The following is a 20054-nucleotide window of genomic DNA, read 5'->3' as shown; positions in this document are numbered from 1 at the left end:
GTTAATGTTTTAATTTTCTTCAGATAAATACCAGGAAGTGGAATTGATGAGTCATATGTTAATTCTATTTTTAATTTTCTGAAGAAACTCCATTCTGTTGTCCATAGTAACTGCACCATTTTACATTGCCATCTATAGAGCATAAGATTTCTATATTCTTGACATTCTCACCAACCCTTGTTATTTCTTGTCTTTTTGATAGTAGCCATTCTAATAGGTGTGAGATAACATCTCATTCTCATTTTGATTTGCAGTTTCCTGAAGATTAGCATTATTGATCATCTCTTCATGTACCTGTATATTTTCTGAGGAAAAATGACTGTTCAAAACTTCTGCTCATTTGTAAATCAAATTGTTTTTGGTATTGAGATGTATGGGTTCTTTATATAATTTGTATATGAATCCCCTATCATATATATTATTTGCAATTTTTTCTCCCATTCAGGAGGTTGCCTTTTTATTCTGTTGATGTTTTCCTTTGCTGTGCAGGAGCTTTTTAGTTTGATGTACTCCACATTGCTTATCTTTGCTTTGGTGCATTTGCTTTTGGTGTCATATTTAAAAAATATCACTAATATCTTTGTCAAGGAGCTTATCAGCTATATTTTCTTCAAGGCATCTTATGTTTTATGGTATTACATTAAGTCTTTAATCCATTTTGAGTTGACTTTTGCATATGATTGAGGATAGTGCCCCAAGTTTCTTCTTTTGCATATGACTTCCAGTTTTCCCAACACCTCTTATTAAAGTGACAATTATTTCTATATTTTATATTCTTGGCTGCTTTGTCATAAATTAAATGATCATATATATTTGAGTTTATTTCTGGACTCTCTGTTCTGTTCTATTTGTGTACATGTCTGTTTCTATGTCAAGCCCATACTGTTTTACATATTATAATGTTGTAGTATACTTTGAAGCCAGAAGCATAATGCTTCCAGCTTTTTTTTTTTCTTACTCAAGATTGCTATGGCTGTTTGAGGTCATTTGTGGCTCCATACAAACATTAGGATTGTTTGTTCTATTTTTGTGAAAATTTTCATTGGAAATTTGACAGGTATTGGGTTAAATCTATGCATTGCTTTGGGTAGTATGGACCTTTTACAACATTACTATTTTCAATCAATGAGCAATGGGATACCTTTATTTTTACTTTTGTCTTTTTATTTTCTTTCATTTCTGTTTTGTAGTTTTCATATACATGTTTCTCACCTCTTTGATTAAATTCACTGTGAGATTATTTTCTTTTTTGATGCAACTGTAAATTTTTTTCCTTAGGTTCTTTTTGTTATTAGAATAAAGCTAATTATTAGTATAAAGAACCACTACAGATTCTTGAGGACAGATTTTGTACTTTGAATTTTCTGAATTTATTCATTAGTTCCAAAAAATTTTGGTGGAGTTTTCTGGGTTTCTCATGTATAATGTCACATCATCTATAAATATTAATCATTTTACTACTACTTTTCCAATTTATATAACTTACTTATTTTCCTTACCTAACTGTTCTGGATAGGACGTCCAAAATTTTGTTGAAGAAAAGTGGTAAAATGAACATCTTTTTTGTGTTCCTGATCTTAGGAGAAAAATTTTTAACTTTTTACCATTGAATATGGTGTTAGCTGTGGGCTCATTATATACGACTTTTATTATGTTGAGGTACATTCCCTGTATACCCATTATGTTGAGAGTTTTATCATAAATGGATCTTGAATTTGCCAAGTGATTTTTCAGAATCTATTGAGATAATCATATAATTTCATCTTTATTTCATTTATGTGATGTCTTACACTGACTGACATGAAGATGTTGAAATATACTTGTACCCTTGGAAAAAAACCACTTTGACTGTGGTGTGTGATCTGTTAAATATATTGTATTTAGTTTGCTGATATATTGTTAAGGATATTTGCATCTATATTCATCAGGGATATTGGACTGCAATTTTCTTTTTTCATGGCATACTTGCCTGGTTTTGATATCAAGGAAATACTCACCTTAAAAAATACGTTTAGAAAATACCCTTTCTCTTCTATTTTTTGAAAGAGATTGACAAGCATAGGTATTAATTCATCTTTGAATGTTTGGTAGAACTTACCAATGAATGTTTGGTAGAAATTATCAGTGAAGCAAGCTATTCCTGAATTTTTGTTTGTTGGAATTTTTGAATACTGATTCAATAACATTAGTAGTCATTAGTCTGTTCAGATTGTCTATTTCTTTCTGATTCACTAGTGGAAAATATCATATTACTAAGAATTTATCCATTTTTTTCTAGATTGTCTAGTATGTTGGGATATAATTTTGTGTGGTGTCCTTTTCCCATCACTTGTACTTCTGTAGCTTCAGCTGTAATTTCTCCTCTTTTCATTTGATTTTTTAATATGGATTCTCTCTCTTTATTTTGATACATTAGGATAAATGTTTCCAAGTGTGTTTATCTTTTCAAAGAGCCAACACTCAGTGCTTGCTTAGGCAGCACATATACTAAAATTGGATCTATACAGAGAAGATTAGCATGGCCCATCCACAAGGATGACACACAAATTCGTGAAGCATTCCATACATTTAAATTTATGGGACGCAGCAAAGGCAGTGCTAAGAGGGAAGTTTATACCAATTCTGGCATTCCTCAAAAAAGAAGAACAATCTGAAATAAACAATCTAACTCACCAGCTAAAAAAATTAGAAAAAAGACCAAAGAAACCAAAAAAGGCAGCAGAAGGAATGAAATAAAGATCAGGGAGGAAAAAAATAAAATAGAAATTAAAAAAAAAACAAAATAATCAAATGAAAAACTGTTTTTTTCAAAAAGTAAATAAAACTGACAAACCTGTGCCCAAACACAAAAGAAAAAAAAATAGGAAAAGCACAAATAACCAAAATAAGAAAGGAAATTGGAGAAATTACAACAAATAACATAGAAATACAGAATATCATTTGAGAATATTATGAAAAACTATATGGAACCCAACTGGATAACCTAGAGGAGATGGACAAGTTTCTGGAAACATACAGTCCACCATGACTGAATCAAGAAGAAACTGACCACTTGAAAAAACCGATCACTAGACATGAAATTGAAATAGCAATTAAAAAACCTCCCTACAAATAGAAGTCCAGGACCGGATGGCTTCACCAGGGAATTCTACCAAACATACAAAGAAAAACTCATACCAATCCTTCTGAAACTCTTCCAGAAGATTGAAAAGGAGGGAATACTCCCAAACTCATTCTATCAAGCCACCATCAACCTGATACCAAAACCAGGCAAAGACACTACCAAAAAAGACGATTACAGGCCAATATCACTGATGAACATAGATGCTCAACATATTAGCAAATTGTATCCAACAACACATAAAAAAGATTATAAATCATGACCAAGTGGGGTTCATCCCAGGGACACAAGGGTGGTTCAATGTACACAAATCAATCAATGTAATACTTTACAACAACAAGAGAAAGTACAAAAACCACATGATCATCTCAATAGATGCAGGAAAAGAATTTGATAAAATTCAACACCCATTTATGGTAGAAACTCTCACCAAAGTGGGTATATAGGGGGCATATCTCAACATCATAAAAGCTATATATGACAAACCTACAGCCAGCATAGTACTCAATGGTGAAAAACTCAAAAGCTTCCCACTAAAATCTGGGACAAGTCATGGATGCCCACTATCACAACTTCTATTCAACATAGTCGTGGAAGACCTAGACACAACAAACAGGCAAGAGAGAAAAATAAAAGGGATCTAAACTGGAAAAGAAGAGGTAAAAACGGCACTATATGCCAATGACATATTACTATATATAGAATACCCTAAAAGGTCCACAAAAGAATGACTACAGCTGATTGAAGAATTCAGCAAGGTGGCAGGTTACAAGATTAACGTTCAAAAATCAGTGGCATTTCTATATACTAATGATGAATCAACAGAAAAAGAAAGTAAAGAAACAATCCCCTTTAAAATAGCACCCAAAGTAATAAGATACCTAGGAATAAATCTAACCAGGGAGGTGAAAGAATTATACACAGAAAACTATAAACCATTGATGAAGGAAATTAAAGAAGACTTTAAAAAATGGAAAGATATCCCATGCTCTTGGATTGGAAGAATCAATATTTTTAAAATGGTCACACTGCCCAAGGCAATCTACAGATTTAATGCAATCCCTATCCAATTACCCAGGACATAGTTCACAGAACTAGAACAAATCATAATAAAATTTATATGGAACCATCAAAGACCTAGAATTGCCAAAGCATTACTGAAGAGAAAGAAAGAGGCTGGAGGAATAACTCTCCCAGACTTCAGACAATACTATAGAGCTACAGTCATCAAGACAACATAGTATTGGTACAAAAACAGACATATACACCAATGGAACAGAATAGAGAGCCCAGAAATGCACCCACAAACTTTTGGTCAACTAATCTTTGACAAAGGTGGCAATAATCTACCATGGAATAAAGACAGTCTTTTCAGCAAATGGTGTTGGGAAAACTGGACAGCAGCATGTAAAGCAATGAAACTAGAACACTCCCTTACAGCATACACAAAAATAAACTCAAAAGGGATCATAAGACTATATACAATAAACTTCCTAGAAGAAAATATAGGCCAAACATTATCTGACATACATCTCAAAAATGTTCTATAACAGTCTACCCAAGCAGTAGAAATAAAAGTGAGAATAAGCAAATGAGACCTAATGAAACTTACAGGCATCTGCACTGCTAAGGAAACCATAATTAAAACAAAAAGACAACCTACAGAATGGAGAATATTTTTGCAAATGAAACCGACAAAGGCTTGATCTCCAGAATATATGAGCAGCTCATATGACTCAATAAAAAAAAAAACCCAATCCAAAAATGAGCAGAAGACCTAAACAAGCAATTCTCCAAGGAAGACATACAAATGATCAATAGGCATATGAAAAAATGCTCAATATCACTAATTAGTAGAGAAATGCAAATCAAAACTACAATGAGTTATCACCTCACACCAGTCAGAATGGCCATCATTCAAAAGTCCACAAATGACAAGTGCTGGAGAGGCTGTGGAGAAAAGGGAACCCTCCTACAAGTGCTGGCGGGAATGCAGTTTGATACAGCCACTATGGAAAACAGTATGGAGATTCCTCAAAAGACTAGGAATAGACATACCATATGACCCAGTCATCTCACTTCTGGGCATATGTCCAGGAGGAACACTACTTCAAAATGACACCTGCACCCCAATGTTCACAGCAGCACTATTTACAATAGCCAAGACATGGAAATGGCCTAAATGTCCATCAACAGATGACTGGATAAAGAAGAAGTGGTATATTTATACAATGGAATTCTATTCAGCCATAAAACCGACAACATAATGCCATTTGCAGCAATATGGATGTAAGTGAAGTAAGCCAGAAAGTGAAAGAAAAATACCATATGAGATCGCTCATATGTGGAATCTAAAACAAAAAAATAAACAAACAAACAAACAAAGCATAAATGCAAAACAGAAATAGACTCATAGACATAGAATACAAACTTGTGGTTGCCAAGGGGGCGGGGGGTGGGAACACATAGACTGGGATTTCAAAATGTAGAATAGATAAACAAGATTATACTGTGTAGCACAGAGAAATATACAGAAGTTCTTATGGTAGCTCACAGAGAAAAAAATGTGACAATGAATATATATGTTCATGTAAAACTGAAAAATTGTGCTCTACACTGGAATTTGACACAGCATTAAGTAAAATGATTATAGATCAATAAAAAATGTTAAAAAATAAAAGAATGGGAAAAGGAGATATTACAACCAATAGCACAGAAATACAATAAATGATAAGAGAATAATATAAACAATATATGTAAACAAATTGGATAGCCTAGAAGAAATGGAAAAGTTACTAGTAAGAAATCATCCCACAAGACTGAATCAAGAAGAAATAGACCCCTTGAATAGGCTGATCACTGCTACAGAATTATAATCAGCAATAAAATAACACCTGTGAACCAAAGTCCAAGATCACATGTCTTTACTAGGGAATTTTACCAAACAAAGAAAGAATACCTCATATTGATCCTTCTCAAACTGTTTCTAAAGATTCAAAAAGAGAGTACTCCCAAATGCATTCTATGGAGCCACCATCACCCTGATACCAAAACCAGACAAGTCACTATCAAAAAAGAAAATTAGAGGCCAGTATCACTGATGAATATAGATGCAAAAATCCTCAACAAAATATTAGTGAACAGAATCCAACAGAACATGAAAAAGATCATACAGCATGATCAAGTTGGATTCATCTCAGGCACAAAAAATGTTTCAACATATGGAAATCAATTACCATATCAACAAAAGAAGGGACAAAAACAACATGATCATCTCAAAAGATGTAGAAAATGCATTTTATAAAATTCCACACATGATTGTGAAAAAAAATACTCTTACCAAAGTGGGTGTAGGGGAACATCCCTCAACTTAATCAACATTCTTCTGCATTTATGGGAAACCCACAGGCAAAGTAATACTCAATGTTGAAAAGCTGAAAATCTTCCCACTAAAATCTGGAAGAGGACAAGGATGCCCCCTTTCACCACTTATATTCAGCATAATTTTGGAAGTCCTAGCTATAGCAATCAGGCAAGAAAAAGAAAGAAAATTGATCCAAATTGGAAGAGAAGAGGCAAAATTGTCACTATATGAGGATGACATGATACTATATATAGAAAACCCTAAAATCTCCACACAAAACATAGTAGAGATATGAGAATTGGCAAGTTAATAGTATGCAAGATTAACATACAGAAATCAGTTGCATTTATTTACAGTAACAATGAATATCAGAAAAGGAAAATAAAGAGAATATCCCCTTTAAAATTGCATCCAAAACAATAAAATATTTAGACATAAATCTGACCAAGATTTTGAAAGACTTACACATGGACAACTGAAAAATATTGATTAAGGAAATTAAAGATGATTTTATGAAATGAAAAGATACACCATGCTATTAGTTTGGAAGAATCAATATTATTAAAATGGCCATACTGCCTGAGGCAACCTACAGATTTAATTCAATTTCTATCAACTTAGCCAGGATATTTTTCACAAAGCTACAATAAATAATCCTAAAATGTATATGGAATCACAAAAGACCCAGAATTGCCAAAGCAATACTGAAGAAAATGAATGAAGCTGGAGGATTAATGTTCCCAGACTTCAGCCAATACTACAGAGCTACAGTTTTCAAAACAGCATGGTATTGGCCAAAAAACAGACATATGGATCAAGGGAACAGAATAGAGAAATGCAGAAATATACCCACAGACCTATTGTTAATTAATTTTTGACAAAAGAGGGAAGAATATACTATGGAGAAACAGTCTCATCAGCAAGTGGTGTTGAGAAAACTGGACAGCCACATATAAATCAATGAAGTTAGAACACTCCCTCACTCTATACACAAAATAAACTAAAATGGCTTAAAGACTTAAATATAAACTGTAAAGACACTATAAACCTCCTAGAAGAAAACATAGGCAAAACCTTCTGTGACATAAATCTTAGCAATATCCTCCTTGGGCAGTCTACCCAGTCAATAAAAATAAAAGCAAAAATAAACAAATGGGACCTAATTAAACTTCTAAGCTTTTGCAGAGCAAAGGAAACCATATGTAAAATAAAATGACAATCTATTAAATAGGAGAAAATAATTGCAAATGATGCAACAGACAAGGGCTTAATTTCCAGAAACAGCTCATGCATCTTAATAACCAAAAAAAACCCCAAAAACAACTCAATGCAAAAATAGGCAGAAGATTTATGCAAATAATTGTCTGATGAGACATCCGAATGGCTAGTAGACATATGAAAAAGTGTTCAATATCTCTAATTATCAGAGAAATGCAAATTAAAACTACAATGAGGTATTACCTTCCACCAGTCAGAATGGCCATCACTAAGTCCACAATCTATAAATGCTAGAGAGGGTGTAGAGGAAAGCGAATCCTCCTACAGTATTGGTCAAAATGTAGTTTGGTGTACTCATTATGGATAACAGTATGGAGACTTCTCAAAAAACTAAAAATAGACTTACCATATGATCCAGCAATCCCACTCCTGACCATATATCCAGAGGGAACTTTAATTTGAAAAGATGTGTGCACCCCAGTATTCATAGCAACACTATTTACAGTAGCCAAGACACGGAGACAACCTAAATGTCCATTGGCAGATGACTGAATAAAGAAGTTGTGGTATATTTATACAATGGAATACTATTCAGCCATTAAAAATAATAAAATAATGTCATTTACAGCAACATCAATGGACCTTGTTATTGCCATTCTAGGTGAAGTAAGTCAGGAAGAGAAAAGAAAATACCATATATCACTTACCAGTGGAATCTTAAAAAAAATTAACTTATTTACAAAACAGGATCAGACTCACAAACATAAAAACATAGTTATGGTTGCTGGGGAAAAAATGGTATAAAGGGATAAATTGGGAGTTCGAGATTTACAGATACTATTATATATAAGCTAAATAAGTTTATATTGTATACCACAGGGAACTATATTAAATATCTTTTAGTAACCTATATTGAAAAAGATTATGAAAATGAATATATGTATATATGTGTATGAGTGAAAAATTATGTTTTACACCAGAAATTGTCACAAAATTGTATACTGACTACACTTCATTGAAAAATAAAATCTGAGATGTCTTCTCTGACCATCCATGTTAAGTGCCCTATTTTTTATTCTTATAATATCTTTTGTAGAGTTTACCAAGTTTTTATTTGAAAAGAAGTATGATTTTTTGGTTTAATTTCTAACTGTCTGGATAACTGCTTATGAGAGGAGAAATATGTCTATCTTTTTCACTCATGTAATGCTAGAAACTAGCATAGTGGTTACTTAATAAATGAAAAAAAATCATATTCTTCAATTTCTTCCATTGTTCCTTTCTTTCTGTCTTTTTTCTGTGTTCTTTGCTTGTTTGTTCATATCATTCTGTTCCATAATGTACATTTAATATTAGTCCATATAATATAATCTTAACATTTGTATTAGCACAGAACATTATAGTTTATATATAGATATATACAAATATATTAGTGAGCATGCTAATTATTTTAAATAGTAGTTACATTTTGGAGACCACTATTTTAGAGAATTGCAAATAGTTTGCTTTAGTTGGAGCAATGAATGTGTGTGTGAGAAATTGGCAGGAGGTAAAACTAGGAGAGTCAGCAGTCTCCATGCCCTAATGGTCCCAACTCCAAGAAAGCATCTATGTGCATCTTTTACAAAAACTCTTTGCAAAAAAGGAAGTCACAAAAAAACAGGGAAAATATATGTGAATTGTTACTGATATACAATTGGGAAAGGATACTAAGGATAATATTGGTGGATGTAATGATAAAGGGAAAATTCAACTGATATGTTTACACAAATATTTAAAATATCTTTACATTTGAATAACTTTTAATAGTATTAAAAGTTAGATAACTTACTGGGGACATTATAAATATGTAAGTAATATACAAGGTTAAACCCTTATTATATTAAGAATTCTTACAAATTAATTTTTTAAAAGTTAAAAATCTAATAGAAAAATTGGCAGCAGACATGAACAGGTAAATCACAATAGAAGGGATGTAAATGACCATTAATCATATAAAAAGGTGTTCATCATCACTCTAAATCAAATAAATATAAATTTAAATAACACTGAGGATCAATTCTTCACCTATGAAATTGGCGAAGATTATACTACCCTCTTTCACGGGGATAAAAATGCAGGCCAAATATATATAGTATTAATAGGAGCATAAATTACTTTATCTGAAAAAAATAAAATTTAAATGAAGTGCATGGTTTTTAAAAAGGGACAGATTGAAGGCAATGTAACACCAATTAGGAAAGTATTACATAATTCAGGTAAGTAGCAGTGGGAGCGGAAAGTAGAGAATAGGTTACAGACACAGTAAGGACATAAGATCTATAGTGGAAAAAGATTTACGAAGGAGTCAAGGATAACTTTTGAGTCTCCACTTTTGATTGCTAATGAATGGTGGAAATACATAAATCCCCCTGACTTTCATACCACCTTGCCCAGCAAACACACAATATTTCTTTTATTTTCTCCTCTGGAACAAAATGTAGTTTCTCCCATCTCTTTTCCTTAAAATTAGAGTGTTTCTGTTTCTTTGCCTAGTACAAACAAATATAAAGAGTTTTGATGCACTTAAGAGGCACTGTCAGAAGATTTACATTCGTATCTGATTTAATCTTCATAACACTATAAGGTAGCTGTTAATGTTATTTCACAGATGAGGAAATACAAAGACATTAAGTGATTTGTACAAGGTTGCAAACATAATGAGTGGTAGGTCTAGGATTTGAATCCAGATCTACCTAGTCAGTGCTCCATCAGTGAGCATTCTCTGTATCACAGAGTCACATAATGGTCATTTACAATATAAATAATGTATCAAAAGTAAGTCACTTTTTCACTTTGACAAAGACTTTGGTACAGAAGTTTCACTCAGCTACAGATTTTGCTTAAAACTATAATGGAGCCTAGATTATGGCAATCTACTCTATTAGATGATTTTACTGGATCTGTCAGATGTTCCTATTATGATTACCCTACATTCCACTAGGTGCTTCCATCTAGGCTAGAGGTGCGGCAATGACAACTTCAGAATGCAAGTGAAAAGTAAATGCCTAGAATTACTCTTCCATTTCACTTAACCCAGGACATAAATGCCAAGCTTAAGTCTTATCTTCACATCAGTCACTCTTTGATAAACTCATACCTTCAAACTACAAACTTGTACTGACTGCATGCCAAGCCCTGTGTTGGGCTCTTACAAAACAAAGATGAATTAGAATGACCCTGTTTTTTAAGGAGTTCACATCTAGGTAAGGAGTAGACACAAAAGTCTAACATGTAAATAACCTAATTCTAAGGTTATGAATGCTGTGATATTGTTAATCTGTGGAGTGTGGGGTTACAATAAAGTGGCACCAAACCTGTTTGGGAGTTCAGAGATTTCCTGGAGGAGGTGGTACTTGTCCTGAGCCAGATGGAGAGGGACTTGTGAAAGCATATGCAAAGATATGGAGGGGAAAGAGACCCTTCAAATAGTTCAATTGAGTAGGAACATGTGAGTGATGGAATGGGCTAGGGATGAGTTACAAGGGTTTTCAGACATCAATTATTAGATCTTTGAATACCAAAGTAGATGGGGCTTGAACCTGAGGAAAACTGGGAATTACTGCAGTCACTGCATGGAAGTAACATGATTGGATTTGCATATTAGAAAGAACATCCCAAACAAAGGCAGGGTGATCAGTTCGTTATGTGTAGAAGTTCATGTAAATGTCAGTGAGATCTGAGCTAGGGCTGAATTAGGAGGGAAAGGTATTTACTGGACTTAGTGATGATTCATGAAGATGAGAGAAAAGGAAGAATCTGGGATGATTCCCAGATTCTTGGCATGGCTGACTGGGTGGATGAAAATATCATTCATGAACCTGGAGGGGCAGCAGGTTTGGGAAGATGATGAGTTTTGGACATGCTGAGTTTGAAGGAAACTGAAACATTCATATGGAAGTGTTAAATAGGCATTGGATTCAAGTATCTGGAGTTTAGGAGAGAGATCTGGGTGGAAATCTGATATTCATCAGTACTGTCTGTGATCTTCTAAGGATTAAAGTATATGGATATACGTAATATATATATGCTTGTTATTTAGTTGTTTGTTGAACATACCAAGTACATACAAAGGTATATTTACATCACTTTTTTTCACAGGTACAAATGCAATAAATTATAATGAAAATCACTTAAATCACACTATTTACCATGAATTGTGCTAAGTGTTTGATTATCTAGTGTTTAACATGATTTTTTTTTTTGATGTGGGAATAATTACTCTCCTGTTTTCATAAGAGCAAACTGACTACCAGAAGTAAAGTGTAAGTTGGCCAACGCCACCTAGTGGCAGAGTTGGGAACTCCAAAGCCAGTGTTTTATATCTCATTTTCTGGGCTGGATTACTCTAGCAGTAACAAAGAGTTTCACGGCACACAGGCCGTTGCTAGGAAGACAACTCCGCCCCTATCTCTGGCCCAGAGCCCAGCAGGTGATGACAAATAAGCCCCTGTGGAATTGTGGGTAGATACTGGACTTGGAAGGGATTCCTAAACACTTCCTTGCTTAGTAATTTATTTTCCTTTTGCCCAGGGTGCACGCAACCCTCAAGCACTAGGACCCTGCGGAATCCAGGCAGCGATGGCACCTCTGTTCACCGTCAGAATCCAGTTGCTGCTCCTGCAGGCTGTTGGCTTTCTCATAGGTCTCGTTGGCCAAGCTGTTCGAGCCTTTGGCAGCCCCAGGTTTAGCTCAAGGACGACCAGGCCTGTGACTGAACCATTACTCCTGCTTTCTGGGGTGCAGCTGGCCAAGCTGATCCGACAGAGGAAGGTGAGAGTGCTATGGAGGCTAATCAAAAGAGGGTGGGGGACAAGTCTTTCTCTGGACAACTACAGGAAGTTCGGTGATAGTGGTTGTTGCGGTAACGAGTTTGCGTTTGGTGGAAATCAATTTCCTTTCCATCCTCTACTAGGGCGACATAGGAAAGGCATTCATTCATTGAGGATGAAAGGCGACTTCTGGGAGTTGTAGTATACTTATACCCAGGCATTTGCTGTGGATATCAGTGGGACTATTTTGGCACCACTCATCCTTGTCCATTTGTCCTGTTTAAGCGTAATAATTCTGTCGGGCTAAATCAGGTGCAGTTTATAAGCTGATTTTCAGTCTTGGAAATTTTCTATCTCTCTCTCTGTATCTCTGTGTATGTCTCTCTCTCAGAAGTGGTTTACAAACTGACTCTCAGTCAGTGGCGCTCTCTCTCTCTCTCTCTCCTTCTCACCCTCCCTTTCTTTCTTTTTATCCTAGGTCTACTTGCCGCTTCTTGTCTAAGGGATTTTTTAATTGAAGAAATGTAGTTCCTGTTCTAGGATAATAATAGAGTGGCTAACCATAGTACATATCAAATATCATGCTGGTGCTTAAACATATCTTTTCTCACTCATGCAGTTATCTAGGTAATATCTCCATTTTACATTTGAGGGAACAGAGGTAAAAGGATTTGCACAAACACAAATATTGATGGAAATTCTTAATCCAAAGATTTAAGCATCTCAAACAATTGTTCTCTCTAGAGTTGTTCAGGCAGGGCCATCTATTTCTGTATCATATTGGTAGCTAGTTCCCCAAAGATAGTGGACCATAGTATTATTTCTATATTTTCCTCTTGTCTTTATTACTCTGTTCTCTCATTTGCTTTTCCTCATTGTTTTATTACAGTAATCTAGAATGCTAACTTACACTCCTGGTAACATTTCAGTGATATTTTCTATTTGGTTCCTGTATCCCCTTCAACCCCCTATTCTCCATTCATTCTTTTCCTAACAATTGGGGATACAGTGAGATGTAGTGGAAAGACAATGAGATGTAGTGAAAATTTTGGTCTACCTCTCTATACCTGTGAGATCCTGGAGAAGGTGTGCTATGGAAATTGCAGATAGTGCACATCAAGCACCTGGCACAGAGCAGACTGTGTAGCACAGTGATTAGAAGGGTGGGCTGTGGAGACAGACTGCCTGAGTTTAGAAATCCTAGCTCTCCTACTAATCTAGCTATGTAATCTTGGAAACATTCCATAAACTTGTTGTGCCTCCAATATTCTGTAAGAAATATACACTTGATAATAGAATCTACCTTATAGAGTTTTTAAAGGTTTAAATGAGTTTATAAATGTAAAACTCTTAAAAGTACTGCCTGACATAATAGTCCTGTATGAGTCTTAGCTGTTATTACTATCATCACACTTTTTGAAAAGAGCCATTAATAATTTTTATGCTTACCCATGAGAAGAGATTATCTACATGTAGTTTATTTTTAAAAAAGTATTCTGAAGTGGAGAATTGGACAGGATACAAAGTCTTTTTTGTCTTAGATTTCCCTCAGTTTCTCCAAGGTTCTGCCTCCCACAATGTGGATATTAACAACATCTGCCCTTCTTTGTTACAAATTGTTTGACATTTTCTTTCTTTCTCTGGAGCAATAGTTTTCAACTGGGGCAGTTTTGTCCCCCAGGGGATATGTTACAATGTCTGGAGACATTTTTGGTTGTTACAAGTTGGTGAAGATGCTACTTGCATTGAGTGGGTAGAGGCCAGGAATGTGGCTAAACATACTACAATGTACAGACAGGATAGCTCACTCCACAGCAAAGAATTATCTGGTTCAAAATGTCAGTAGTGCCAAGTCTGAGAAACACTGCTCCAAGACCACTGAGTATTTGAGAAAACTGGCTTCCTTTCAGTCTTTGTTAGGGCCTGGGAGGAAGTCACTAAAAATGATTTAACCTATTTCTTATGTAATATTAGGTCAGTACCAGTCATATTTTTTGTTAAGTTTAGGGCTCTAAAATTTACCATTTCAGAGTGTATACTGTGTACTAGAAACTTTGCATATTTGATCTTCAACTCTCATATTAAACAGCAAGAAATTACTCCAAGATGGAAGTGTAACTATGAGGGAACTGACACCTTTTTAAAGAGAATTAATTCCAACAGATTGTATATATTCACTGAGATGTTACCCATATGCATTCAGATGTTATCTTTTTGTGCCTGAATATATGAATGTGTAAATCCTGTACACTGGGTGAAGAAAGTTATAAAGTACTGGTATCTTCAGCTTGTCTTGACACCTTCCTCATAAAAGTCAAATGTTTTTGTTACCAAGTCCAAACTCATTCTGCTCACTGCATGACAGCCCAATAAATCAGGAGATGAGGTGTTGGAGCAAGGCAAGGAGTAGAGACTTTATTTGGAAAGCTGGCAGACCAAGAAGATGGCAGAATAATGTCCTGGAGAACCACCTTCTCCAAGTCAGAATTCAAGGTCCTTTTATACTAAAAAGGGCAGAGAGTGTGGTTGGTTGTTGCAAACTTCTTGGTGTAGGAATTCTTTCCTCTTGGAATCCTTTGTTCTCGCAGCTGTCCATGTGGTTCAGTTCATGGTGTCCCTTTATAAAACCTCCAACAAAACAAATGTTATTCTCTATTCTGCAACTTGTTATCTTTATAAGAGTGCAAAAGTTTTAATATCCTTCAAGGCTAGCGCCTTGAGAATAGGTTATCCTGTATATTTCAGGCTATAGGCAACATTCTTTTAGAAAAAGTGCCGAGCCAGCAAGACTAAGCCTAGAAAACAGGGCATAGGTTTAAAGCCAAAGGAACAGATCTAATATGGAGTCAGATTTTTTCTTTTCTATTACAATTCCCCACTGTCAATGTCCATTCCACAATCTTGTGGGAAAAGGTGTAACAACCATTCTGGCAACTTCCTGCTGAACAGGGGCAATGAATGGGTGATTATGGAATGGAATTGATTAGCTTTGGACTGGGAACATTCCTTAGAATCTTTAGTCAGTAGTATAATAATCTTTTTTTCCCTTTATTTACAACTATTTGAACCTGACAAAACTTCTTAGTACTTTGTTGAACTTGGAGTTTTGGTTCCAGTTCCCTATATATATCTATTAATGTTAATTTTTTACTGTACCATAATTACACGAGATTCCTGTGCTATTCATTTAGATAAGATTAAACAAATAGGTTGACCTTTTTCAAGCTACAATGAAATTATAATCTCAATACTTATCTTTTTAAAAGAGTAACCTTAAGTCTTCTAAGGGTTCACAAAACCATTGCTCCTCAGGCCTCTCAGGGATTGGGTTTGATTCTGATGACGGTGGTGCTGCTTTAGTCCAAGTGTGATGACTCCACAGCTTTACTCCAGCTAACTTGACAGATGAGTGCATAGTAATACCATGTGTGGTCCTCTCCACCTTGTAGTCAGCTGATGTTCAGGCCCTTGTTTCTCTGGTTTTAAGTAGGACTCAGTCTCCAGGTCAGAAAGGTTGTAAGACTACTTCAGTTGGATAGGCAGGCCTGTTGGAGGCAAACTCATGAACAGAGTTTAGTAAAGTGCCTAAAGTTTTAACATAATTTACAACTGCTAAGTCTTTTAGAGCATTTATAGATTCTCCTGCCCAGGGAGACACCTGGAATGGCCTACTACACGATATTTCAAAGGGACTTAATTTAAGCCTGCTTCTGGGAGCCACTCTGATCCATAGCAGGGCAACTGGCAAGGCCTTATCCCAAGTTAAATTAGACTCTTAACATATTTTAGCAATACTCCTTTTTAATGTATAATTCATTTTCTTGGTTTTTCTTGATTCTGGGATAAATTTATCTTACGGTTAATTTTCAATATTTTAGACACTTACTGAGTTATGCTAGAGCAGTCTGTTATCACTTTGGAGAGTATTAGTCAGTCCAAATTGAGGGATAATTTCTTTTAGGAGGGGTTAACAACTTTGGACTGTGTCCAATATTTCCAATATGTAACCTTTGTTTCCATGTCTGTATAAATGCCCATGAAAACTCAACAAAAAGTACTTCTTTTATTAATAGTGAATCATTATTGTAATTTCTGGGGAAAAAGTTTGAAAATATTCAGCCTTCATGTTAATATAGGTTAGGCCACCCAAAAGACAAAGCAAAGAGTTAACATTAAGTCATGGTCCAGGGTTTCACTTATGAGAAACAAATACAAGACTTATGGGACTTTATAAGTAAAGACCACCAAAGTAAACTGTATTTCAAATTCATTTATATAAAAACATATTAAAGATCACTTTAAAATAGTGTCCATCTTTTCTTTTAAATGGGTATACATTCATCTGCAATCATGTAAACTCAAACTCATGCAGTAAACTCAACTAATAGCTTTCTTAAGCTTTTAATACAAATGCAATTCCTTCTTTATGCAACCCAACAAAATAGTATAAAGTGAAGTTGTTAGAAAAATATGGAGCTTTCTGAATCTATATTGCATTTTTAATTTAAATTGGAAAACACTGTTCAGATCATATGAAACACATGAATTTCAGGTTTTAAGATTAGCTGTATCTTACAGAATATTAGCTATAGTCTTTATTTTGGCTGAAATGCAAAAATATGATTAATTTCTCAATAACAGATTGGTTACAAATACTTTCCATTGATAGCAGTGCCAGTCCTAGAACAAAATATGAGTGAAACATATTTGTAACTCATTTGTCTTTTAGTGCCCCAAATATGTAGATCCTAACACTAAGTCCTTAATATGCATCTGCAAGATGAGTGAAGGGAAAGCTCATATGTCTGGAAAACTGGAATTTAAACAATCCTGTAAATAGTTAAAATTTGAATTCAAAATTTAAGTAACGTTACATATTTTATTTAGACTAAACTTATGGTTAAATTAACTTGTGACACATTGGGTCATAACCACTAAATATGTAAAAAGATTAGAAAAAACCCTGTATGCAGAGATGAAACTAAACTCTGTAAGTGGTGCATGCTGAATAACCATTCACTGCAGCTGCTCTTTTGTTTGGCACAGTGACAGTGGTCAGATGCCTCAGGTACAGAATATCTCTGAACTCCAATTTCTATTTAGTTTGTTACCCAAGAATTCCTCAGGTACAGAATATTCAAGTACACACCTAGGTAAAACCAAGTCTTCTGTTTAGATTGTTTTTAATGGCAATAGCAAGACCTGTAATTCAACTTTATTTTCTTTGAATGTCATCACTATTTTTCAAGTGTTTGAAGGACCAGAGACAGCAAATTTTGACAGGGCTTCATTTTGGCCATTTTTTCCCCAAAGAGTTGATAGCAGTACACAATACCAGTTGAAATACCAAAGAGGCAGCCTTTCTCGGATTCCCATACCACTTGCCCCTACCACTTGTCAAAGTTACTCAGGGCTCCTGTGGGAAAATTGGAATTGGGTGCCTCAAGTCCAAGGGAGCCCCTGGGCCTCTTCATTCATCAGAATGTTTCTCTCTTTTTACCATATGAGAGGCACCTGTCCTATTTAATTGTTTTCCTGGATCAGACTCATAATTATGTATAATGTACATGTTGATGGGTAGAACTATGTATCCCAGAAAAATAAAAGGCACTGCATAGGCAAAGAATTGATACAAGAAGCCACCTCAAGGAAGCCCTAGCATTAGTCCTAGTCCAGAAAAAGTGTCAAGGCTTCCCAAAACTGTAGCCACATTATTTGGAAATGCCTTTGTAAGGATAGAAGAAGATGAAGTTATTGCTGCAGCAAAAGGTATTGAATCAGTTATTCTCATTAGAAAATACATAGCAATAAATGCTGGTCCTTTTAGAACTTGGTCCAATACAACAAAGAGAACTGTAATTTCTCCTGAGACAAATATTCTTGATACAAACACACATTTTACTCCAATATGTACATGATACTTTTCAAATACCAAAGATGCCAGCAAGTCCAACAAAGCATGATATCCAAGGATCATACTAATGATCTTTCCAGCCTTCTTGGGGAAAAAAAAGTGGAAGGATTGAATAGCACATCATAGAAAATAAGTCAGTGGAAGTTGCTGATACCAATATAAAAATCTGTTCTCTCAAAAGCAACCTGATTAAGTTTCTAAATATCAGAAGCCATTTCTTTAGATGTGGCATTTTATTACTGAGTAGGCTGAATGGTGGTGAAGAAATGGCATAGAATAGTTTGGCACTAATACAAGTCCCACATACCCAGCTGGTAAATTAAACTTCTCTAAAACAAAGAGGGACAGTGTAGGATCAAGGAAGCAAAAACATGAGCTGAGTGAGGTGATGATGAAGGCTATAAGGGCAACCTTGGGTAAAGGGATGAGTTTCCAGAATGAGTGTTTTCCTGTTGTTTAACACTTTAAGAGCAACATCTACCAATTGAGAAGGGTTTATTTCAAATACATCATCTAATTTTTGCAGTTTTATCATATTCATCATTCTAGCATTCTCAGGGGCCTTGGAATCTGCTGTAGACCTGATAAATCCTTTCCAAAAATTCAAAGGTGGTCTTTATTTGTTTTTTGCTGGATTTCTTTAATTTTGTTAAACCCATACTACTGGCTATTTGAATTTAGGTCCCCTATGGGATAATGTAGAAGAAATTGTCCTGTGCCCAGAGTGGTTCCTGGTTCAAACTGGGTGCCCTGTCAGGTCTTATATGGCAATACCACACCAGGTCTCTGTGCCCCAGTAACTAACATAGGATTTTAAAATTGATCCGTATGAGGAAAGGAAGTCAGTCCAACCACTTCCTGAGCCCCAGTGTCAGGAATTGGGGATGGCTGTGTAGAAATGGGAAGCAGTGGAAATAGTGCATACATTAACATAGCAGCCAGAGTGGCTGGGACAGCTGGCTCAGCCAGAGAGTTAAGGACATACTTATACTAAAAATTATGTGCTATTTATCTGAAATTCAAATTTAACTTCATATCCTGATTGTATCTAGAAACTGTGCCTTAATGGGCTTTTATGTCTCCACTACTCAACTCCTGGATTTTGCAAATCTGATGTATAATGTTAAGGTTCAGGGTATTACTATAAAATGATGCCTATTATGATACTGGTTATTTACTAGAAAATGTACTCCCTAGTTGAGTATATATACATAATATCTCTGAACTCCAATTTCTATTTACTTTGTTACCCAAGAATTCCAAGAATGGAGACTTGGTTAAGGCTAGAAAAAGGAAAAAAAAAAAAAAGCTTTTATTTGGGGTTTGTTAAGATTGCAGCAGAGGAAGTACGAATCCAAGAAAGCACCTAAATTGTGTTCCACCAGACTATAAAATGGAAGAACCTTATAAAGTTAAAAACTGCAAGGCCACAGTTAGTTACTTAAGTTGTTTGTCAAGAATTACAAATGGAGCTAGTAAGAAGTAAGGGTGGTTGTTAAGCAAGGTTGGAGTTTGAAATGATAATGATTACATAGTTGTGAAGTGGGGTGGGGAGTTTGAACCTATCAGATTGCAGCTAGCAGTTGCTAGCAGATACTGTTTGTTTTTAATGAGGGGGAGGTAATT

General features: G+C 35.0%; 1 protein-coding gene and 1 non-coding gene across 3 annotated transcripts in view; both read left to right on the top strand.

The window, feature by feature from the left end:
* The first annotated feature begins 2463 nt into the window (after nt 1-2463).
* On the top strand, nt 2464-2570 carry LOC116151141 (U6 spliceosomal RNA). Its single transcript, XR_004134917.1, has one exon. It is a non-coding gene; the product is annotated as a U6 spliceosomal RNA (small nuclear RNA).
* A 9634-nt stretch (nt 2571-12204) lies between these two features.
* The window catches only part of FAAH2 (fatty acid amide hydrolase 2), a 200087-nt gene continuing 192237 nt past the window's right edge, over nt 12205-20054 (top strand). Inside the window, exon 1 of one of the 2 annotated variants that reach the window (XM_031445025.2) lies at nt 12205-12515. In XM_031445025.2, the coding sequence (XP_031300885.1) occupies nt 12324-12515 (192 nt within the window). In that variant the 5' untranslated portion in view covers nt 12205-12323. The remainder of the gene's footprint in view (nt 12516-20054) is intronic. The other variant, XM_031445026.2, reaches the window with a different exon arrangement.

This window comes from Camelus dromedarius, chromosome X (genome assembly GCF_036321535.1).
Source record: "Camelus dromedarius isolate mCamDro1 chromosome X, mCamDro1.pat, whole genome shotgun sequence".
In the NCBI taxonomy this organism is placed as follows: Eukaryota; Metazoa; Chordata; class Mammalia; order Artiodactyla; family Camelidae; genus Camelus; species Camelus dromedarius.
The sequence above is the reverse complement of the archived record's forward strand: the minus strand, read 5'-3'. Positions and strand labels throughout refer to the sequence as shown.